This window comes from Cherax quadricarinatus, unplaced genomic scaffold, assembly GCF_038502225.1.
Source record: "Cherax quadricarinatus isolate ZL_2023a unplaced genomic scaffold, ASM3850222v1 Contig1324, whole genome shotgun sequence".
Classification (NCBI taxonomy): domain Eukaryota; kingdom Metazoa; phylum Arthropoda; class Malacostraca; order Decapoda; family Parastacidae; genus Cherax; species Cherax quadricarinatus.
The window spans coordinates 56,378-79,435 of NW_027196350.1; the positions used below are offsets into that span (position 1 = coordinate 56,378).

The 23,058-nt window shown below is 44.0% G+C and overlaps 1 protein-coding gene across 3 annotated transcripts; it reads left to right on the forward strand.

Annotated features, from left to right (window-relative positions):
- The first annotated feature begins 299 nt into the window (after window positions 1-299).
- LOC138850900 (uncharacterized) lies at window positions 300-23,030 on the forward strand. 3 transcript variants are annotated; one of them, XM_070080951.1, is made up of 6 exons: window positions 300-440; window positions 19,496-20,964; window positions 21,054-21,109; window positions 21,821-21,926; window positions 22,333-22,475; window positions 22,797-23,030. In XM_070080951.1, exons 2-6 carry the CDS (start codon window positions 19,506-19,508, stop codon window positions 22,971-22,973), a joined length of 1,941 nt encoding a protein of 646 aa, XP_069937052.1. In that variant the 5' UTR covers window positions 300-440; window positions 19,496-19,505; the 3' UTR covers window positions 22,974-23,030. The 3 variants fall into 3 exon arrangements, with proteins under 3 accessions (XP_069937052.1, XP_069937050.1, XP_069937051.1); XM_070080949.1 differs by lacking the exon at window positions 300-440 and adding an exon at window positions 472-518; XM_070080950.1 differs by lacking the exon at window positions 300-440 and adding an exon at window positions 11,904-11,923.
- Window positions 23,031-23,058: the final 28 nt, after the last annotated feature.

Here is a 23,058-nt window from a genome sequence, read left to right on the forward strand (position 1 = left end):
ATGTATACACTCAAGAGAATATACACCCCTGGGTGTATATTCTCTAAAATACAAGATATATACACCCCTAGGTGTATATATCTTTTATTTTGATACCAGTATAAACATTTAGTGAAACATAATTCGAAGTTTCAGACGTCAACTATGAAGTTTTGAAGCTTCGAAGCTTCGAAGGTTTGAAGCTTTGAAGCTTTGAAGCTTTGAAGCTTGTGTTGATACATGTGATGGTGTCCAGGAGAGCCACGACACTACACATTATTAGAACTATTACTTTCTCACCATTCAGTGGGGGGAACGGGAAACGTGGTGAAATCTGCATTTACATATTAAAAGAAACGCTCGATAATTCAGGAGTCGAGTTGTTGATAGTTGGCGGGTGAGAGGTATTATGAACCCTTGTGTGAGCCAGAGACGCCAGTGACCTGACCAGAACGGTGAGGGTTAGTTGTGTGTTTTTTTTTTCCAGCTCTAAGGACAGTATATACGATGGGATTTTCCAATACTCTGGCGGTGATGTGGTTTGTGTTTATTGGCAGAAGTAGGGAGGGTGTGGTAATCTTGAAAGGGCACTTGAGTAACGAATTACTCGGCATCTTTTGACTGGAAATGTAGGAACATTTGTTTTTCTTTTTAAGTCGCAATAGTATAGCGTAAATTTGCTAAGGTGTTTAAATCTGTCTTTCGTGTACATTCACGAAACGATAAGGAAGGCGCATATTTTTTTTTTTATTTTATTTATAACATACAATACATTAACAAAAGCATACAGTATGAGAGCATCGACAGACAATATTAAATTCATCAATTTCTATACACTGCAATATGCAGTAATGTCATGCAGCTGATAGGTGAATACTGCCATATACATAATTCATTACTACAAAATATAACTATTCAAGTAATACAAAATAAAGAATCCTCTTACTCCTTCCCGACTGCTAATTTTAATATACACACAATAATTACATGCTGCAAAAATGCAAGCAGTATAACCTCCCCCCCCCCCTATTTACCCCAGCTCACCAAAATGTACAGCATTTCACCGTTGTTTATGTAACTTATAGACTAACCATACTAAATTAAACTTAAGAACATAATATATTGAAAACAATAACTTTACAATAGTGAAAATGCCAGCTGCTGTCCTAATATTATTTATATATACATATGTATATATATACATTAGAAACTGAATTAGTTTACAATGGGAGTCAAATCCTATCTTTATTGCTGTCCCATGCAGCATTCTCAGACTTGTACTCTTATACGCTACTACGATAGCCTTCAGCAGAAGGCATTAATTAAAAATATTCCATTCCTCGCCCAGCTGCCGGTGAGGGTGGACGTTTGCTACTCCTCTCTGACAGGCGCAAGTGCTAGCCAGGCTGTCACAATGGTGGTTGGGGTGCGACGCAGAATTAACACTGTCGGCATAGAATTACTGAGAGGTACAATTAATAAAGATTCGGCGTTGACGTTGTTGCCTCTGATTATTCGAGAGACATATGGGATTGAGGATTGCGACCTTTATGGTGTAGCCTTAAATGGAAACTACCGAATATTCGTGAAACTGCTGTCATCACACGTGTATGAGGATCTACTTGCTCAATATCAGGATGTTGCTATCGAGGTTAACGAGGGCATCCTGGTAAAGATGGTCGATGTTTCGAGTCAATTTACGTATGTAAAGTTACGTAATGTGCCTTTCGAGGCAAATGAAGCTGACCTACGCAGTGTGTTCGGGAAGTTTGGAACTGTACACGTAGCTCAACAAGGCAAGTGGACGGCAGGGGCTTATGTGGGTTAACCAGAAGGTAGTTTTAGCCTAAAGACGACTCTGAGGCAACCTATACCTTCGTATGTGTTCTTAGAGGAATTTAGGACACAAATACTCGTAACTTACGCTGGCCAACGTAGAACTTGTAGACTGTGTGATGGTTATGATCACATAGCAGCTGAATGTGTGCGGCGGAGGACTGGCCAGGGAATACAAAGGAGTGACATTACGAGGAGAGGACCTACAGTGACAGATCAGAACCGCCAGGATGGACGTAGGCGTGGTCGGTTGTGGAGTGAGGAAGTGGAGGAAATGCAACGTGAGGTGGAGCATGAGGGTGCAGTGCAGCAATTGAGTGCGTTTGCAGAGAATGTGATGCACGAGGCGGACAAGGACGTACCGAATGACGTAGAAATTGACGTAGTGCTTGACAGTTTTGCAGGACATGTTCCCTAAATCGGAGGAAGCCTTGACAGAGGTAACGACGGGAGACCAGGTACAGGGACGAGGGGAAGCATGCGGGTCTGAAGAAAGTTATGTAATGTCGGCTTGGCCAAGTAGTGAGAAGGGAAATGAGGTGATAGAGGTGGAGGTGCACAGTGAGGAAGGTCAGGAGACTAGCATGGCGGAAGAGGAAGTGTCGAGGAAGCGGGCAGCTGTCACGTCTGACTCGGATGACGTCCTCACTCCAGCACAAAGAACAGGGAAAAAGGCGGAGATTGAAGGTGTGTGTAGAGGCACAGAGAAAAAGAAACGCCAGCAAGGGGTTAGGAGTGGAGGGGATGGGGTGAGTGCCAAGGACGGTGTGTGAGGCTACTGGACAGCAGAAAAATGTGGTGGGGAAAAGTGGGTGGAAAACGTAAGCAGGCCTAAGGTGTATGACAATTAATGTTATTGGTTTATGTAAGAGTGGTAAGTGTGTATGGTTGCGAGGACTGCTGTATCATTACAAGGTAGATGTTGCCTTTATACAAGAGCATAACTTGAAAACAGGAAAATTGCTGGAGGTGGATGGATATAGGGCTTTTGTAACTCCAACGACACGTTTAAAAGGTGGAGTAGGTGTTTTAATTCGTGAGGCAAGCCCGTTTGTTTTGCAAAGGTTTGAGGCGGGGGGTGAGGGAAGAATGAGAGTGGACGGGTGGTGGATGCCTGAACGCGTGTCCTTTGTTGGAGTGTATGCTCCGGCGGAGAACGATGCGAGGGTAAAATCGGCATTTGTAAGGGATGATCTGGTGTATTTCTTGAGAGCGCTGCCCAGGGTTGCATTGATTGGGGGAGATTGGAATTGTATAATACGGAGATTTGATGTGATGCCAGCGGGGGCGGGATATTTTTCAAACGTGTTGCGAGACCTGTGTAGAGATATTGGGGTACGAGATGCATTTTGGGGTGGAATAGGTGAAGTGCAACATACATATGTAAGGAGGGAATACGCAGCTAGACTGGATAGGATCTATATAACGCAAGGGGTTTCAGTGGAGTCTTAACACTATAGAAGCAATTTATTCGGAACACAGGGCAGTGGTGGTAGCATGGGACTCGTTAGTGAAACGGTTTGAAAGCTACTGGAAATTAAACACGCGACTCCTTGAGGATGAGGAAGTGGAGGAGGGGTTTGCTTCGCTGTGGAGGAAGCTAAGTGCGGAGGCAAAAAGGGTTGATAATGTTGTACGTTGGTGGGACAGTGTGGCCAAGGAGAGGATTCGTAGGTTTTACGTGGGTGAGGGGAAGCATATAAATCGACTGAAGTATGGATTAACAAATTATTTGGAAAGTAGAATAGGATACTATTATGAGCAAGGAGTAGTGGGAGGGGTATTCCAAACAGAGGCAATAGATGATCTGAAGAGCAGGATAAGAGAGGTGCAGGAGGAGAGATTTCATGCGGTGCGGGTGCAGGCGGGTGTGGAGGAAGTGCTTTGGGGGGACAAGCCATCGGCATGTGTGTTAAGGAGACAACAGCAGAGGAGGACAGCGACCACAATAGCAGATTTGGAAGTGCACACTGAGATGAAAGGGTTTAGGGAGGGGCAGGTGTTAAAAACAACGGAGGTGATGAGTATGTTTGCGGATGCGTGGTATGGGCATTATTGGAAAAGTAAAGGAGTTAATAGGGAGGATCTTGATGGGGTGTGTGCTGTAGAGCCTGTAGCTCTGGGGAGAAAGGACAGGGAAGCTTTGGGTGGTGAGATTGAAGAGGGGGAGATATGGAGAGCGCTTGTAGACATGTGCAGGGGCAAAGCACCAGGTATTGAATTTTACTTAAAACATTGGGATCTGTTAAGGGGTTTTTTAGTAACGCTGTTCAATAGAATGAAAGATAAGGGAGAACTGGGCGAGAAGCAAAGTACAGGGGTCGTAGTGCTTGTGCCCAAGGGTAAGGGACAGAGTACACTTAAAGATTACAGGGCAATTACTCTCATGTGTGCGGACTATAAATTGTTCGCGAAGATTTTGGGGAATAGGTTAAAATGTGTAGTGGGACGTGTAGTTTCAGAAGGTCAACTAGGGTTGCCAGGACGGTCGATGGTCATGGGGCACGGAATTCTAAAGGGGTTTGTTGAGAGTTTTGAGGGGATGCAGAAAGGAGGGGGTATGGTGGCGATTGATTGGCAGGGTGCTTATGATCAGGTGGAAAGGGAGGGTTTAAGACAGATCCTTAGCAAACAAGGTTTTGGGGATGAGATTGTGGGGTGGGTTGAAACGTTGTATAATGGGGGCAAAAGCGAGAATTCAGATCAATGGACGCGTGGGAGGTGTGGTGAACATGGATAGGGGCTTGAGGCAGGGTTGCCCGCTATGTTGTTATTTGCATGTGTGCAAGATCCATTTTATAGGTTGGTTGAGACCAGTGTGTGTGTGGTGGGGAGGGGTCGAGGGAGGGCTTGATTAGGCATCATGTGGTAGGTTACGTGGATGACACGACACTCCTAGTCCGGAAGGGAACAAGATTGAGAGTTGGGAGGGGTGGTTGGCATGTTTGGAGGGGCGACAGGCATGACTGTAAACGTTGAGAAAACAAAGATCATGGGGCTAGGGGAGTGGAGAGACAGAGTTGATTGGGACTGTGATGTGGTGAGAAGGCAGGAAGGGCAGTTATTAATATGTGGCATTTCGTATAGAGCGACCATACGGGAGGCTAGGGAGGCGAATTCGTTGAGAATGGTGGAACGCGTGGAACATCGGTTGGGGATATTACGGCCTTATCACTTGACATTGTTGCAACGGGCGATTGTTATTAACGTATTGCTGTACAGTAAGGTATGGTATGTAGCAGCAGTTTTTCCATTGCTGAGGGCTGAGATTACTCGTATCCTTAGAAGTGTTTTTAGGTTCTTATGGGGTTCAGGATGTGAATGGATGAAGAGGGAGGTGGTGACTTTGCCGGTGAGGAAGGGAGGTTTAGGTTTGTTGGACCTGGGAAGGAGGGTGAAATGCATTTTCGTCAGGTGGGAGTGGAAAAGATTAGGGGGACAGAGGGGGACATGCATGCAAAGGTTACATGATATTTTGAGGAATGTATGTGGGTGGGGAATGGAGGGATTGTGAGATTTTGTTGAGGGCACTTTTGTGGGCGCGCGAGCCAGACAAATTAAAGGCGAGGGATTTATATCGAATATTGAGGGTAGAGGAGACGGCCCCAGTTGAGGGGCTGTTCCCGATGTATGCATGGGGCGCTATATGGAGTCTGTTCGGTAAACTAAAGCTAGGGCCCAGGGTGCGAGAGATCATGTTTAAATTTTTACACGGGATTCTGCCTACTGGATCAGTCCTCGGAAACAGACGTGTGGTAGAGGAGGGTTGGTGTGGGTTATGTGGGGAGTTGGAAACAGCCTATCACGTGGTATACTTTTGCGATTATTTGGGGAGTGTGAGGGAATGGCTGGGGAATGTGGTCAGGAGGATAGGAGGAACTGGGGTGTCAGTGTTGAGAGCGCTGAGTTTTGATATAGGGGAGGTGGGGGAGAATGTGGCACGGAGTAGCTTATAATATGGTGGATTTCGTGTACATATCGTGGGGAATGAGAGGGGTGGATAATGGGGAGACGAGAAAACGAGTTTTAGCGAGGATTTTTTGTAGGACAGTGAATAGGAATCGGGAAATTTATGGGAGGAGATGGGAGGGAGCTTTTACTGAGGGTTACAGGTCCATAACTGTTGAGGAGTTGCTAGAGTTGTGAGGGGGGGGGGAAGTGGGTTTAGATTGTTGTGTAAAGCATTCGATAAAAAAAAAGGGGGGGGTATCAAACGGGCTTGCCAAACGAAAGATGTTGGTTTGGTGTGCATGTGTGTGGGCGAGTGATAAGTGCAAGAGAACGATTGTGTGTAATTGGGATGTGCATGGGAGTGCTGAGTTCATGCGTTCTTAGTAGTTATTTAATATTGTTAATTAATGCCTTCTGCTGAAGGCTATCATAGTAGCGTATAAGAGTACAAGTCTGAGAATGCTGCATGGGACAGCAATAAAGATAGGATTTGACTCCCATTGTAAACTAATTCAGTTTCTAGTGTGTGTGTGTGTATGTGTGTGTGTATGTGTGTGTGTATGTGTGTGTGTATGTGTGTGTATGTGTATGTGTGTATGTGTGTATGTGTGTATGTGTGTATGTGTGTATGTGTGTATGTGTGTGTGTGTGTGTGTATGTGTGTATGTGTGTATGTGTGTGTGTGTGTATGTGTGTATGTGTGTATGTGTGTATGTGTGTATGTGTGTATGTGTGTATATATATATATATATATATATATATATATATATATATATATATATATAATATTAGGACAGCAGCTGGCGTTTTCACTACTGTAGAGTTGTTATTGTTTTCAATATAATATGTTAAGTTTAATTTAGTATGGTTAGTTTATAAGTTAAACAACGGTGAAATGCTTACATTTTGGTGAGCTGGGGTAAATAGGGGGGGGGGGATTATACTGCTTGCATTTTTGCGGCATGTAATTATTGTGTGTATTGAAATTAGCAGTCGGGAAGGAGTAAGAGGATTCTTTATTTTGTATTACTTGAATAGTTATTTTTTGAAGTAATGAATTATGTATATGGCAGTATTCACCTATCAGCTGCATGACATATTACTGCATATTGCAGTGTATAGAAATTGATGAATTTATATTGTCTGTCGATGCTCTCATGCTGTATGCTTCTGTTAATGTATTGTATGTTATAAATAAAATATAAAAAAAAAAAATTAATATTAAATAACTACTAAGAATGCATGAACTCAGCACTCCCATGCACATCCCAATTACACACAATCGTTCTCTTGCACTTATCACTCACCCACGCACATGCACACCAAACCAACATCTTTCGTTTGGCAAGCCCGTTTGGTACCCCCCCCCCCCTTTTATCGAATGCTTTACACAAACTAAACCCACTTCCCCCCCCCCCTCACAACTCTAGCAACTCCACAACAGTTATGGACCTGTAACCCTCAGTGAAATCTCCCTCCCATCTCCTCCCATAAATTTCCCGATTCCTATTCTTTGTCCTACAAAAAATCCTCGCTAAAACTCGTTTCCTCGTCTCCCCATTATCCACCCCTCTCATTCCCCACGATATGTACACGAAATCCACCATTATATAAGCTACTCCCCGTGCCACATTCTCCCCACCTCCCCTATATCAAGACTCAGCGCTCTCAACACTGACACCCCAGTTCCTCCTATCCTCCTGACCACTTTCCCTAGCCATTCCCTCACACTCCCCAAATAATCGCAAAAGTAAACCACGTGATAGGCTGTTTCCAACTCTCCACATAATCCACACCAACCCTCCTCTACCACACGTCTATTTCTGAGGACTGATCCAGTAGGCAGAATCCCGTGTAAAAATTTAAACATGATCCCTTGCACCCTGGGCCCTAGCTTTAGTTTACCGAACAGACTCCATATAGCTCCCCATGCATACATCGGGAACAGCCCCTCAACTGGGGCCATCTCCTCGACCCTCAATATTCGATATAAATCCCTCGCCTTTAATTTGTCTGGCTCGCACGCCCACAAAAGTGCCCTCGACAAAATCTCACAATCCCTCCATTCCCCACCCACATACATTCCCCTCAAAATATCATGTAACCTTTGCATGCATGTCCCCCTAATCTTTTCCACTCCCACCTGACGAAAATGCATTTCACCCTCCTTCCCAGGTCCAACAAACCTAAACCTCCCTTCCTCACCAGCAAAGTCACCACCTCCCTCTTCATCCATTCACATCCTGAGCCCCATAAAAACCTAAAAACACTTCTAAGGATACGTGTGATCTCAGCCCTCAGCAATGGAAAAACTGCTGCTACATACCATACCTTACTGTACAGCAATACATTAATAACAATTGCCCGTTGCAACAATGTCAAGTGATAAGGCCGTAACATCCCCAACTGATGTTCCACGCATTCCACCATTCTCGACGAATTCGCCTCCCTAGCCTCCCGTATGGTCGCTCTATACAAAATGCCACATATTAATAACTGCCCTTCCTGCCTTCTCACCACATCAGTCCCAATCAACTCTCTCTCCACTCCCCTAGCCCCATGATCTTTGTTTTCTCAACGTTTACCGTCATGCCTGTCACCCCTCCAAACATGCCAACCACCCCTCCCAACTCTCTCAATCTTGTTCCCTTCCGGACTAGGAGTGTCGTGTCATCCACATAACCTACCACATGATGCCTAATCAAGCCCTCCCTCGACCCCTCCCCACCACACTCTCTGGTCTCGACCAACCTATAAAAGGGATCTTGCACACGTGCAAATAACTGTGATAGCGGGCAACCCTGCCTCAAGCCCCTATCCATGTTCACCACACCTCCCACACGTCCATTGATCTGAATTCTCGCTTTAGCCCCTTTATACAACGTTTCAACCCACCCCACAATCTCGTCCCCAAAACCTTGTTTGCTAAGGATCTGTCTTAAACCCTCCCTTTCCACCTGATCATAAGCACCCTGCCAATCAATCGCCACCATACCCCCTCCTGCCTGCGTCCCCTCAAAACTCTCGACAAACCCCTTTAGAATTCCGTGCCCCATGACCATCGACCGTCCTGGCATCCCTAGTTGACCTTTTGAAACTACACGTCCCACTACACATTTTAACCTATTCCCCAAAATCTTCACGAACAATTTATAGTCCGCACACACGAGAGTAATCGCCATGTAATCCTTAAGTGTACTCTGCCTCTTACCCTTGGGCACAAGCACTACGACCCCTGTACTTTGCTTCTTGCCCAATTCTCCCCCATCTTTCATTCTATTGAACAGCGTTACTAAAAAACCCCTTAACAGATCCCAATGTTTTAAGTAAAATTCACTTGGTAGTCCATCAATACCTGGTGCTTTGCCTGTGCACATGTCTACAAGCGCTCTCCATATCTCCCTCTCGTCAATCTCGCCACCCAAAGCTTCCCTGTCCTTTCTCCCCAGAGCTATGGGTTCTACAGCACACACCCCATCAAGATCCTCCCTATTAACTCCTTTACTTTTCCAATAATGCCCATACCACGTATCCACGGACATACTCATCCCCTCCGTTGTTTTTAACACCTGCCCCTCCCTAAACCCTTTCATCTCAGTGTGCACTTCCAAATCTGCTATTGTGGTCGCGGTCCTGCTGTTGTCTCCTCAACACACATGCCGATGGATTGTCCCCCCAAAGCACTTCCTCACACCCGCCTGCACCCGTACTGCATGAAATCTCTCCTCCTGCACCTCTTATCCTGCTCTTCAGATCATCTATTGCCTCTGTTTGGAATACCCCTCCCACCACTCCTTGCTCATGATAGTATCCTATTCTACTTTCCAAATAATTTGTTAATCCATACTTCAGTCGATTTACACGCTTACCCTCACCCACGTAAAACCTACGAATCCTCTCCTTGGCCACACTGTCCCACCAATGTACAACATTATCAACCCTTTTTGCCTCCGCACTTAGCTTCCTCCACAGCGAAGCAAACCCCTCCTCCACTTCCTCATCCTCAAGGAGTCGCGTGTTTAATTTCCAGTAGCTTTCAAACCGTTTCACTAACGAGTCCCATGCTACCACCACTGCCCTGTGTTCTGAATAAATTGCTTCTATAGTGTTAAGACTCCACTGAAACCCCTTGCGTTATATAGATCCTATCCAGTCTAGCTGCGTATTCCCTCCTTACATATGTATGTTGCACTTCACCTATTCCACCCCAAAATGCATCTCGTACCCCAATATCTCTACACAGGTCTCGCAACACGTTTGAAAAATATCCCGCCCCCGCTGGCATCACATCAAATCTCCGTATTATACAATTCCAATCTCCCCCAATCAATGCAACCCTGGGCAGCGCACTCAAGAAATACACCAGATCATCCCTTACAAATGCCGATTTTACCCTAGCATCGTTCTCCGCCGGAGCATACACTCCAACAAAGGACACGCGTTCACGCATCCACACCCCGTCCACTCTCATTATTCTTCCCTCACCCCCCCCCCTCAAACCTTTGCAAAACAAACTGGCTTGCCTCACGAATTAAAACACCTACTCCGCCTTTTAACCGTGTCGTTGGAGTTGCAAAAGCCCTATATCCATCCACCTCCAGCAATTTTCCTGCTTTCAAGTTGTGCTCTTGTATAAAGGCAACATCTACCTTGTAACGATACAGCAGTCCTCGCAACCATACACACTTACCACTCTTGCATAAACCATTAACATTAATTGTCATACACCTTAGGCCTGCTTACGTTTTCACCACATTTTTCCACTATCCAGTAGCCTCATACACACCGTCCTTGGCACTCACCCCACCCCCTCCACTCCTAACTCCTTGCTGGCGTTTCTTTTTCTGTGCCTCTACACACACCTTCAATCCCCGCCTTTTTCCCTGGTCTTTGTGCTGGAGTGAGGACGTCATCCGAGTCAGACGTGACAGCTGCCCGCTTCCTCGACACTTCCTCTTCCGCCATGCTTGTCTCCTGACCTTCCTCATTGTGCACCTCCACCTCTATCACCTCATTCCCCTTCTCACTACTTGGCCAAGCCGACATTATATTCCTTTCTTCAGACCCGCATGCTTCCCCTCGTCCCTGTACCTGGTCTCCCGTCGTTACCTCTGTCAAGGCTTCCTCCGATTTACGGAACATCTCCTGCAAAACTGTCTCAAGCACTACGTCAATTTCTACGTCATTCGGTACGTCCTTGTCCGCCTCGTGCATCACATCCTCTGCAGACGCACTCAATTGCTGCACTGCACCCTCATGCTCCACCTCACGTTGCATTTCCTCCACTTCCTCACTCCACAACCGACCACGCCTACGTCCATCCTGGCGGTTCTGATCTGTCACTGCAGGTCCTCGCCTCGAAATGTCACTCCTTGGTATTCCCTGGCCAGTTATCCGCCGCACACATTCAGCTGCTATGTGATCATAACCATCACACAGTCTACAAGTTCTACGTTGGCCAGCGTAAGTTACAAGTATTTGTCCTAAATTCCTCTAAGAACACATACGAAGGCATAGGTTGCCTCAGTCATCTTTAGGCTAAAACTACCTTCTGGATAACCCACATAAGCCCCTGCCGTCCACTTGCCTTGAGCTACGTGTACAGTTCCAAACTTCCCGAACACCCGTAGGTCAGCTTCATTTGCCTCGAAAGGCACATTACGTAAGTTTACATAATTGACTCGAAACATCGACCATCTTTACCAGGATGCCCTCGTTAACCTCGATAGCAACATCCTGATAATGAGCAAGTAGATCCTCATACACGTGTGATGACAGCAGTTTCACGAACATTCGGTAGTTTCCATTTAAGGCTACACCATAAAGGTCGCAATCCTCAATCCCATATGTCTCTCGAATAATCAGAGGCAACAACGTCAACGCCGAATCTTGATTAATTGTACCTCTCAGTAATTCTATGCCGAGAGTGTTAATTCTGCGTCGCACCCCAACCACCATTGTGACAGCCTGGCTAGCACTTGCGCCTGTCAGAGAGGAGTAGCAAACGTCCACCCTCACCGGCAGCTGGGCGAGGAATCAGGCGCATATTAATAAAACTGGCATAAACGGATGGGTACCAGCATAGGTGGCATGTACCTTTGAATAACATTATTCTTATATCAAAGTGATTTTCAATCTAATTCGCAGATTTGATGAGGTAAAGCATTGACGGTGATAATCTTTAGGCGCACTGTTGCTTGCTGACTGAACCTTCATTATGCTACTCTTCTCTATGCCTTGTATACACAAAGTATCAACAATTTTTTTTTTCCTACATAGGGTTTGACAAGGTTAGGTTAAGGATTCCTAACTTAGACAAACTAAGAGCTGTTACCTACATCAGCTCATTTGAAAGCATTTTTTTTACGTTATGATGCTTAAAAGTAGGGAACAGGATGAAGCTGGAGCCATCTATGCTAACATTTTCATTTGATCAGCTGACTATCTCGTAGACATCAAAATGCTGTACGAATGTGTTCAAGACCATTCATCCTGGGGATAAATGATCTCTGATGTAGTGATGTTCTGGAGAAGGGTACAGCCAGAGTGAAGTTGCTGCTTTCTGCCCGTCTTGTGGTATAGAAGCTTCCTCTGTCATGTAAGAGCAGTAAAGTGTGGTTTTCTCTCTCCTTTCCCCAGCTTCTCTGCATGAATGAAAATTTGTTAGCTTCTGCCTACTAGGCCTCGACTTTAACTTTCATTGAAAATATAATTTACCTCTTTTGGTTATACCTTCCCCACCTTAAGTATGCTTTCCCTTTCCTTTCCATCACTTTAATTCTTCAAATTTTACTTTTTTTTCATAAAAGTTGTAAACCTTGTCGGTCACAGTAATGTAATTAGTCTTCAGACATCTAATTTTTTAATAAGATTCAGTGAAATAGTAAATTATAGTTTACTGTAAAGTGTATCGTAATGACTCCAATTAGACTGGTTCACATCAGCCATCCAGGGGAAGTACTGCTGTCGGCTGAAATGGTAACCTGTTGGGAATCTTAATATTCCCACAAGATTACTAATCCTGAACGCACGAGATAGTTAAATCTCGCTTAACCTCGACTTCCATCATACACGTAACCTCTTTTATATCATTCGGTGCCTGACCACGGTAGAGTGCGGTTGTGCTCTGCACCCCTCTGCTGTTTGTAGGAGTTTCCTAGTCAGTTACCTGGCTGCAGCGGTGTGAAGTGGTGCTGTCACGCCTCTGTTAACAACATAGGTGCACTGTGATTGTCAAGATGGCGGTTAGTCTGAGACGCCGGATAAATACTGTAGGCATTGAGCTACTTAAAGGAACGATAACGCCTAGTTCTGCGCAAGTCTTATTGCCAAAGATCATCCGGGAGACATATGGCATACAAGATAGTGACTTGTATGGTGTAGCATTAAATGAAAGCCAAAGAATATTCGTCAAACTATCAGCTACGGCTTATGAATCGTTAGTCACCAGGTTTCAGGACGTAAGTCTTAGCGTCACACCAGCTGTCGGTGTAAGATTGATAGATGTTTCACGGCATTGTACGTGGATCAAATTACGCAACGTTCCCTTTGAGGCGGACGAGGCGGATATAAGGAAAGTGAGACAAATGGGACGGTGCATTATGCTCAACATGGTACGTGGGCGGCAGGTGCCTATGCTGGTTTTCCAGAGGGTTCTTTCAACCTCAAAATTACTTTGAGGCACCCAATACCGTACTATGTGTATCTACAAGATTTCAGGACGCAGGTAATGGTAATGTACCTAGGACAACGACGTACATGCCGCCTATGTGGTGAATATGATCACATAGCGGCGACCTGTGACAAGCGAAGACGTGTGCCTGGACCTGTGGTGGATGTCGCAGCCCCTGCTTCAAAGGTGGCAGGTGAAAAGCAAACATCGGATGGAGGGCGTGGTGTTTTGTGGAGCGAGATAGTGGATCGGGCACACAGGACTGGCGGTGAGTTGGAGTCCCTCCCCCAGCTGCCTGATCAGGTATCGTCTCCTGTGGATGAGGAGGAGCAGCAATTACAGGAGAAGGTTCTCGAGATTGAGGAGGAATTGGTGGAGGTGTTAAGACTGTCACCACCAGAGAGGGACGTTACATCTGAGCGTGGTGTCATCGGAGAGCCGTCGCAGAGCCGTCGCTTCCAGAAAGTAGGAGACATGATAATTTGGGACGTGATGGTGGTTTGGAGTCGTCAGTTGAATCATTAAACCATTCTCGGGTAGAGGTGGAGGTTCATCGAGAGGCAACATCTGACCAAGATGTGTAACACGACGGTCACGAGAAAGAGGGCGGCTACGTCAGATTCTGATGACGTCCTTACGCCTGCATAAAGGCCTGGGAAACAGACTGAGGTGAAGTGTGAAGGTAGTGATGTAGGTGGTGGTAGCCATTATAGGAGGCACCGGAAGGAGGAGGGAAAGAGCAATCTGAAGGTGTCAAACTTAAATTCAAGCTCTGGAGTTGTAAAGAGTGACGAGAGGAAGCAGGGATGAAAACTTTAATAGGCCTTAGGTGTATGTCTGTAAATGTTAATGGGTCATGTAGCGGTATGAAGAGATTGGTTTCGTAATTTCCTGAAAAAATCTAGAGTGGATGTTGTGTTTCTGCAGGAGCACAATTTTAAAGAGGGTAGGGTGTTGGAGGTGGCAGGATTTCGAGTAGTTACCCTGCCATCTCCCCTGCATCTCCCCGTCTAAAAGGAGGTGTGGGAATTTTAATAAGGGAGACGAGCCAGTTTGTTTTGCAGAGAAGCGAGGGAGGAGGGGGAGGGAGGGTGTTGCGTGTGGTTGGGTGGTGGATGGGTAAGAGTGTCTTTTGCGAGTGTATGCGCCGACAGAAAATAACAAAGGTAAAGAATGATTTTGTGTGTGAGGATCTTGTGTTTTTCTTAAGTGCACTGCCAGAGGTGGCAATAGTTGGTGGGGACTGGAATAGTGTAATCAGGGTGGCTGATGTGGACCCAAAAGGGGCTGGATATGTCTGTGGCTCTTAGGGATTTATTAAGGGATGTTAGGTTACGTGATGCCTTCGGGTGGGGGGGGGGCGGTGTGGGAGACTTAATATGTTTGTTAGGAGTGGATATGCTGCGAGACTAGATAGTGTACCTTTCTCAGGGAGTGGATGTTAAATCTTTCAGTACTGTGGAGGCTACAATGTCAGATCATAGGGCAGTGGTGGTGGAGGTTGGGTGGGGGACACTCGCAGACATGTATAGAAGTTATTGGAAATTAAATATGTGCGTTAGGTGATGAGGAGGGGTTGGAGGGGTTTTCAGTCCTATGGAGGGAGCTGTGTGGAAGAACAGGGAGTGGATGACATTGACATATGGTGGGATAGTGTTGCAAAGGAAAGGATTAGAAAGTTTTGTGAGAGAAGGAAAACGTATTAATAATTGAAAATATGGACTGGCTAACTATTTAGAGGATAGGTTAAGAGGTTGCTATGGGCGGGGGGTAGGTGGGAATAATTTTCCTATGGATGAAATAGCTGAAATAAAGGGGAGGTTGAGGGTGTTGCAAAATGAAAGGTTTCAAGCTGTAAGGGTGCAGGCAGGGGTGGAAGAAGTGCTTTGGGGCGACAAGCCGTCAGCGTGTGTTTTGCGGCATCAAAAGCAAAGGCAGGCGGTGACAGCTATTCCCCATGTTTAGAGGTAACGGAGATGGTTGGGAATTATAGACCAGGGCAGGAGATACTAACCACGAAGGGGATGTGTGCGTATGCGGAGGCTTGGTAAGAGAAGTACTGGAGCAGTGGGATGGGGGGGGGGTGACGTGGCGTTGGACAAGGTGTGTACGTATGTGACGTGTAATTTAGGAAATAGTGATAGAAAGGCTTTAGGTGGGACTATTACGGCAGAGGAAATAGAGAATGCGCTAAGGGGAATGAGGAAGGGGAAAGCGCCGGGTATTGACTGTCTCCCAGTAGAATTTTATTTACATTGGACGTTAATAAGGGGATTTATAGTTAGGTTATTTAATCGTATGAAGGAGAAGGGCAAGTTGGGGGAGAAGCAGGTAACAGCAGTTGTAGTGTTGGTCCCGAAGGTCAAGGGGCAGCCCACCCTTCGGGAGTACCGAGCCATATCACTGATGTGTGCAGACTATAAGGTGTTCGCAAAAATTTTAGGTAATAGGTTCAAATGTGTTGTGGGAAGGGTCGTGTCAAAATCTGTTTGGGTTGCCGGGAAGGTCGATGATTGAAGGACATGGGATACTGAGAAATTTTGTGGAAGCCAAGGGTTGGGGTGGAGGGGCGGCTTTGTTGGCTCTAGATTGGCAGGGAGCATATGATAGTGGAAAGGGGAGCTTTGCAGGTTATACTTAGGAGACAGGGTTTTGGGGAGGAAATAGTAGTGGGTAAATACGTTATACAAGGGGGCGAAAATGAGGATGCAGATTAATGGGTGTATGGGGAGGGATATTGCAATGGGTAGAGGCCTTAGACAGGGATGCCCCATGTCCCAAATATTGTTTGCGTGTTTCAAGGACCCCTTTTATAGAATGGTTGACCGTAGCTTATGTACGCCATGTGAGGGAAGTGTGGGGGAGTGGGAGGGCCTTGCCGGGTTTAATTGGATATGTTGACACCACTGTGCTCATTCGTGAAGGGATGTCAATGGGAGTGTTGGACGAGGTTGTGCAATTATTTGGAAGTGCCACGGGTATGCAGGTAAATAGTGCGAAGTCAAGGTACATGGGGTTGGGGTTCTTGGGTGGGGGGATGTAGGGGGGAGATGTAATGTTGTTAAAGAATGGGCGGTGTCTTTAAAGATGTGGTATTACTTATAAGGATGACATGGTTGTGGCGCAGGAGGAAAACTGATAGATTATTGGAAAGGATCGTGGGGCGTCTAGGTGTTCTGAGACCCCAGCACCTAACTCTTATAGTCAGTCGTAAACATTTTATTGTATAGTAAGATTTGGCATGTTGCAGCTGTTCCCAATTACAGGGACAGCGATTGCGGGGATTCTAAGACGGGTGTACAAATTTTTGTGGGGTTCACGTTGTGATTGGTTACGGAGGGAAGTTGTAATGTTACCTGTAAGTCAGGGTGGGTTGGGGTTGATGGATTTGAGACGGAGGGCTAAATGTGTGTATTAAATGGGTAAGTGTTGCGTGAGGGTGTGAACGCGGGGCAGTTGGGAAGGATACACGACAGGCTGGGTATGTGGTATCGAGGAATGGAGTTGAGGGAATGCGAAATAGTTTTGAGGGCTGTGATGTTGGTTAGGGAACTGAGAAAGGTTCGTATAAGGGTTTTGTGTAGGTTACTTGTAGGTAGGTGCGTTGTCCCAGTTGAGGGTTTGTTCCCCATGTATGCATGGAAGGGTATTTGGTTTAGATTTAGTAAAATGAAGTTGAACCCTCGGGTGCGTGAGGTAATGTTTCGTTTTCTGCATGGGATCCTTCAGTCTGGTGAGATACCACGAAACAGACAGGTTGTAGAGGGTGGGGGGTGTGGTATCTGGAGGGGATGAGACAGCGTTCCATGTAGTGTACTTTTGTGAAGGGCTAGAGGAGGTTAGGTGCTGGTTAAGTAGGTTGGTACAGGGGGTGGGTTGTCGGTTTTGCGTGCTTTAAGTCTAGATATGGGTGGGTTAGACGAGGGTGTCATAAGAGCTTTAGATTATATCATGGTAGATTATATATATATGTCGTGGGTGATGAGGGGGAGAGAAGAAAGGTTCTTGCGGTAACGTTCTATCGTACGATGTGTCGTAACAGATTTGTATGGGAGGAGGTGGGATCAGGCTTTCTCAGAGGGGTATAGAATGCTAACGTTAGGGATTCTCATGAATCTGTGATTGATGAGTGAGTGAAGGGGTTTTCATAGGTTGGAGGGAGTCAGGGGGTCACAACGGGTTCGCCTCCTTTGGGGGGGGGGGAGGAGGTCGTGAGTGTTGTGAATGTGGGTTTGGAAAAGTTTCCTGGTTTTCATCGAGACTTTATGGCAGCCAAGTGTGGATGTAGAGCTCAAGGTCTCATTATGTTAGATATAACACTTTTCAGAATGTAGGTATAATATAGTAGATTTATGTATTATTTTGATGTGTATCAGTCTTGTATGACACGATTCTTGAGTAGTAAGTTATTTGCGACATGAAGTGTGTTTTAGTTTGTAATTTGTTACGTGCTGGGTTTTTGCATGATATACTTATATACTGTTTTGCTTTGTGCATCTGATTATTGTGATTGTGTGTGTGTATATCCCTTTCTATTGTATCGAGCCTTTGTCATGGGTCAGACGTTATGTAATACTTTATATATGTATGATTCGATTCTTTTTTAAAGTTTATAATTATGGTCTGTACCCTGATACCGGTTTGGTGTCAATGCTAAGTTCTTGATGCTAAGTTTTAGTTTGTATGGTATACAGTTTAGTGACGTAGTCCATTTGTCTGAGATTACGTATATGGGTTTATTGTAACAGTATTGCGCTTCAGTTTTTGTTCTAAGCTGTATTCTTTTTCTGTATAATCGTATGTTGGTATATGTAAAGCTGTATTGTTAGGGATACGTATGTAGATGTTCTAGTAAGATTATGATGTTAGGTTTTGGATTTTGATTAATGCGAAGGATGGGATTTAACTGATATAACTTTTGTATATTTTATGTTCTAGTGTATTGAGCCTTTGTCAGATGTCATGTTATATGTACAAATATATATATATATATATATATATATATATATATATATATATATATAATTATTATATATAATTATTATATATAATTATTATATATATAATATGCATGCATGCAAGGTTTTGCATCAATGAATGTGTGTATGTCAATTCATGACCCTGTGACTTTTTTTTTTAGCTAATGTTCTTGCCGTAAGTTCTTGTTGTATGTTTGGCAGCAATATAGGTGCAAGCCGTTTTGTCAGTTAATTTGATTGAGATCCATACTGTTTATTTTTGTTCAACTGTGTTGGTTTTAAAAAAAAAAAAAAAAAAAAAAACTAGGATTTACTAAATTTCTTAATCCTGTAATTTTTTTTTTCCAACCTAGGTCTGGTTTGAGATCAGAGCATTTTCAAGACACCGCCCGCACCTCCAGTTCCCCCCCCCCCTCAAAAAAAAAAATCACTGCCTCCCCACCCTTTCCACTGAAGTCTGCCATCTCGAGGCTAAGACTTCAACACCATGCATGATTCCCATCCTGCCCGATGACACATGACTAGGAAGGGGGGGGGGGGACTTAAAAGCTTCAGTTCCCACTTACTTCCCTATTCTGTAAGAATAATTATCATGCTGCTTTTTCTTTTTTCCTCAAACTACAGACTGAACGTTGGCGCAAAAAATCTGCTACCAACAATTAACATCACCCAGGAATTCCTAGACTAAGTTAACTATAGGTTTTGGGACAGAAAATACGTTCTTACTTTAGTGATAGTTGGTACAACCAAAAGGTTATAACTTTAATCTAAATTTGTGGGTAATGTAATCCACATCATGAATGAAGGTGATGCTTCTGCAACCTATGTAGGACTTCATTAAAGTGCTAAAAATTCTGAAGAGGCTGGATAAGTAAGGAATGGGAAAAGACGTGAAAATTTATCTCCCACAACCTACTTGCAAAAGTTCGTTTCAAGGCCACGTGAAGCTGAAGTTTTTTTTTGGTCCTTCCCCCCCCCCCCCCTTCCTTTCCCTTTGTCTAAAAATTTCTTAACTTTCATGCCGATTTATAATACTGTATTCTGCTTAATCCTAACTGATCTACACATTTTTTCTTAGCCTAGTGAAGATGGAGAGGTGCGTGGTGATGCTGGTGATCGGTCTGTGGTGCTGCTCCTTCGCTGCTCTTCACGAAAACCACAAAGAACCTGAAGCAGGAAAATCTCGTCAAATGTTACTGACTAGTGAAGACAACGGCTTTATGATTGCTACCTTATTTATTGCTTATTTGTGGAGAAATTTAGTATACTTGGGCGTAACTAAACTGACTTCTAGTATAGATTTCGGTAGCGAAGAGGCCCCAGAGTGGATAAGGAAAGAATATGGGGTATTGAGGAACTTTAGCACCCATTACTTGAACATGATCAATGGCAGAGAAGTTATTTTAACAAACACGTCTCCATTCATACCAAAATCTCCTAGATATGAAGAGGTTGGTGATCCTTCTGAAGGAAAACTCTTCACCTTAATAAGAGAAGCTAAGGAAATAAATGAACTTGTAAACACAACCCATATAAATATTAAAAAAATTGTAGATTCCTACACGAGGTTTACGGACGTCCTTTTAAACAGGACTCGACTACGTAAGTTGGTGTCTGTTGTTTCTACTACAGACTACAACATGGTAGGATTATTTGATTGGGCAATGGATAAAGTTTTTTACGAAATAAGTGGTCTCTTAAAGGTCGTTAAGAAGAGATATTCCAGCGGAAAACCAATAGGCTCAAAATCCGATCTAGTTAATGCTATGGACAAAGTATTTGGAGTATGTTCAAAGATTTATAATAATAAACTTGCACTAGGAGACTATTTCCAGGCTGGCATTACTTGGCCAAATCCCAACATTTTCACTGGTTCTGCAAGCCTATTAAAAGGCGCACTTGATTATTATAAAATAAAAATTAATTTTAAACCATATAATGATCTTCCAATCACTGTGAAATTCCCAGAGTTTAATGCTATAACTGGAGTAGTTTACCCACCTGACGAAATTGAAATATCGGTGAATGCATCTGTCGAGTCTGAAGTGGCCCAGTTTAGCCACTGGGATCTTGGTAAAGCTTTAGGTAAATACGAAATGGAGAAAGTCTTGGAATTGCTGACTTTCTTAACTCAAGCAAAGTCTCTTGAAGCCTATTATCAGGTTCAGTCACGTTTGAAGATATTAGTTGATATTTATCACAAGATTAGCTCAAAACCGGTTGAAGTGTCTAACTTTACTCTTGACTTCACTACACTAAAACTTATAGCGGCGCATAAAGGAGAGGGAGACTTCGGACTTCCTGAAGACCTGGCTTTTATCATCAAAAACTTACCCTGGAAGAAATCCAGGGGTAAAAGAGGTGCTAGTTCCTATGGAACTTTCCCAGAATACAGAACCCAGGGCGGGTTCTGGGATACACTTTCTTCATTTTTCGGCTACAGCAGCGAACTTTCTGAAGACTCCGCTACTACCTCTGACGGCGTCCACGGAGAAGACGGGTTGAATGACACTTCAACGCATTCTGAAGAGTGCGTTCCTGATGAAGGTTTGTTGTTTTTTAAATATGAACTTTCCTCGATGAAATAGTTTCAATATTTGCAAAAGAAAGATGCAAATAACTTTACCTGTTAACAGGTGCTCTTTGCAACCATCGGGAAGAGAGAGATAAGCCTTTGGTTCCTCGTTACCAGGTAAGTGACAATTCATTGTCTTTGGCCTTTAAGAAAGTTCCCTAATTTTTAATCAAAGGGAATGTCTAATTTGGTCTATTGGGTTCATATATTATCCCTTCCCATCAATCTTCTTAACCCCTCAAGGGAGGTTCCTTGACTCTGCTGAAGGGCTCTTGATCTAGGACTGGATCTGTGCTCAAATTCTTAGAGCCAGAATGCCTTTCATTCTTCCCCCCCCCACAAACTATTATCCTTACGGATTTAGCGTTTCCCCATAATAGGTAAATGGACAAGTTATCAGGACATCAATTAGTATGTTTAAAATGAATATTTAAGGGTCTCGCGTATATTTTAGCAAGAATCTTTGCTGCTAATTCGGGTCCCTGGACCCATTGTGTACCTCTGTAATCTGTAAATACCTTTGTAACTTGTCATGATTGTGACTAGACCTACCTGGAGTTCATTACATTTGTGAATTGTGAATTCATTACCTCTGTAACTTGCTCAACTATCAAAACTTTGGAGTCCAGTCCCTGGACCCATTATGTACCTCTAATCTTTTGACTACCGCCCACAGGATGGGTATGGGGTGCATAATAAACATATTAAACTAATTCGCACTTAACACATTTTTTAAATCATTTATTTTCTGGGTCGTACAAGTAATGGACCATTTTTAAAACTTGTACGCACCACCTACGCACAGTTTCTACCACTATACATGCACAGGGATCTTCACCGAGAATTGTCAACCCCAAGGACGACTATATTCCCAGTGTGTACGTGGATCTTTCTGAAGAATCCAACTCTACCCAGACACAAGCTGAGGAGTTAGGTAAGTCTCCCGGGTCTTCGAGCAGATCTCCCTTGTTGGGGGGGGGGGCACTATCCAGTCACCTCATGGTATTTTCTATGCTAGTGAGTAATTTTTATTAGTTTTATTTTAAACGGGATGGTTTTAACTTTTTTTTTTTCCTTAGCTGTTTGCTGGATCGAAGACTTGTTTAAAAGTCTTCCGGTAGTCGGCAGTTTCCTTCCTTGAATTAACCATTTTATACCATACGTCCTGTTAAACCCTTGCGGGCTTAATTACAAATTCTTGGTTTAACTAAAGAATATTTGCTAGTCTAAAGTTGTGGCTTAATATATTTTTAAACAGTTAACATAGTAAATGAAATCTAAAAAAAAAAAAAAAAAAACTGCTTTACTGTTTCCTCTTAATTACTTTATCTTTGATTCAGATGCCTTGGAACACGTTGGAGTTTCCATTCTGAACGCTTCCTCCTGGAAGGAAGTGGAAGTAGCTCTTGAACTTCCTGAAAATTTCACCCACATTCACGAAGATCTCTTGACCAAGCTGGAGGGAAAGTTGAAATATTCTAGGGTAAGTAACGCCTGTAGTAAGATGAACAACTAGGCTTTCCTCTTAAAGGAGAGGATTTTGTTTAAGAACTTCCAAGGAATTTTAACTTATTTGAATCAAACCTATACTTGGGTGTTAAGTTTCGAGAAAAGCTGGAATTTGTGCTCTTCCTATTTGACTGCCTCCATTTCTTTTGCTGTATAACTTTTCTTCCCAACTGGGGAATCCTCCCTCTTATTACGTAATGAGGTTTCCCATTCTTCAGGTGTTAGTTGTAGGTTGGTGCTTCTCAGTATTTTACATGCTGACCTAACTGGTCAAATTAAAGTTCTTCTCTTGCAGGCTGTGAAGTGCGTCACTGGAGTGATGTGCAGAGACTGTGCAGAATACGTAACCTTCCAGACTGGTGAAGAAGTCTGCTGTTACAGCTGTTTTATGGCGCCTCACATCATCGACACAGACACGGGACGTCTGTGCTTCTGCCACTTTGCAGCACCGAACGATGTTAAGTCTGAATAAGTGGCTCTGATTATCCAAAACCCTTGTCTGTTGATTTAATACAAATTTAAAATTTCAGTCTTCTGAATTCTCTCTTGTACCTAAG

Coding starts and splice junctions, on each gene's coding strand:
- LOC138850900 (XM_070080949.1), top strand. CDS start 487: ATGGGATTTTCCAATACTCTGGCGGTGATGTG. Junction 519..19,495: donor AATACTCTGGCGGTGATGTG/GTTTGTGTTTAT, acceptor ATTTTTTCTTAG/CCTAGTGAAGATGGAGAGGT. Junction 21,110..21,820: donor CTTTGGTTCCTCGTTACCAG/GTAAGTGACAAT, acceptor ATACATGCACAG/GGATCTTCACCGAGAATTGT.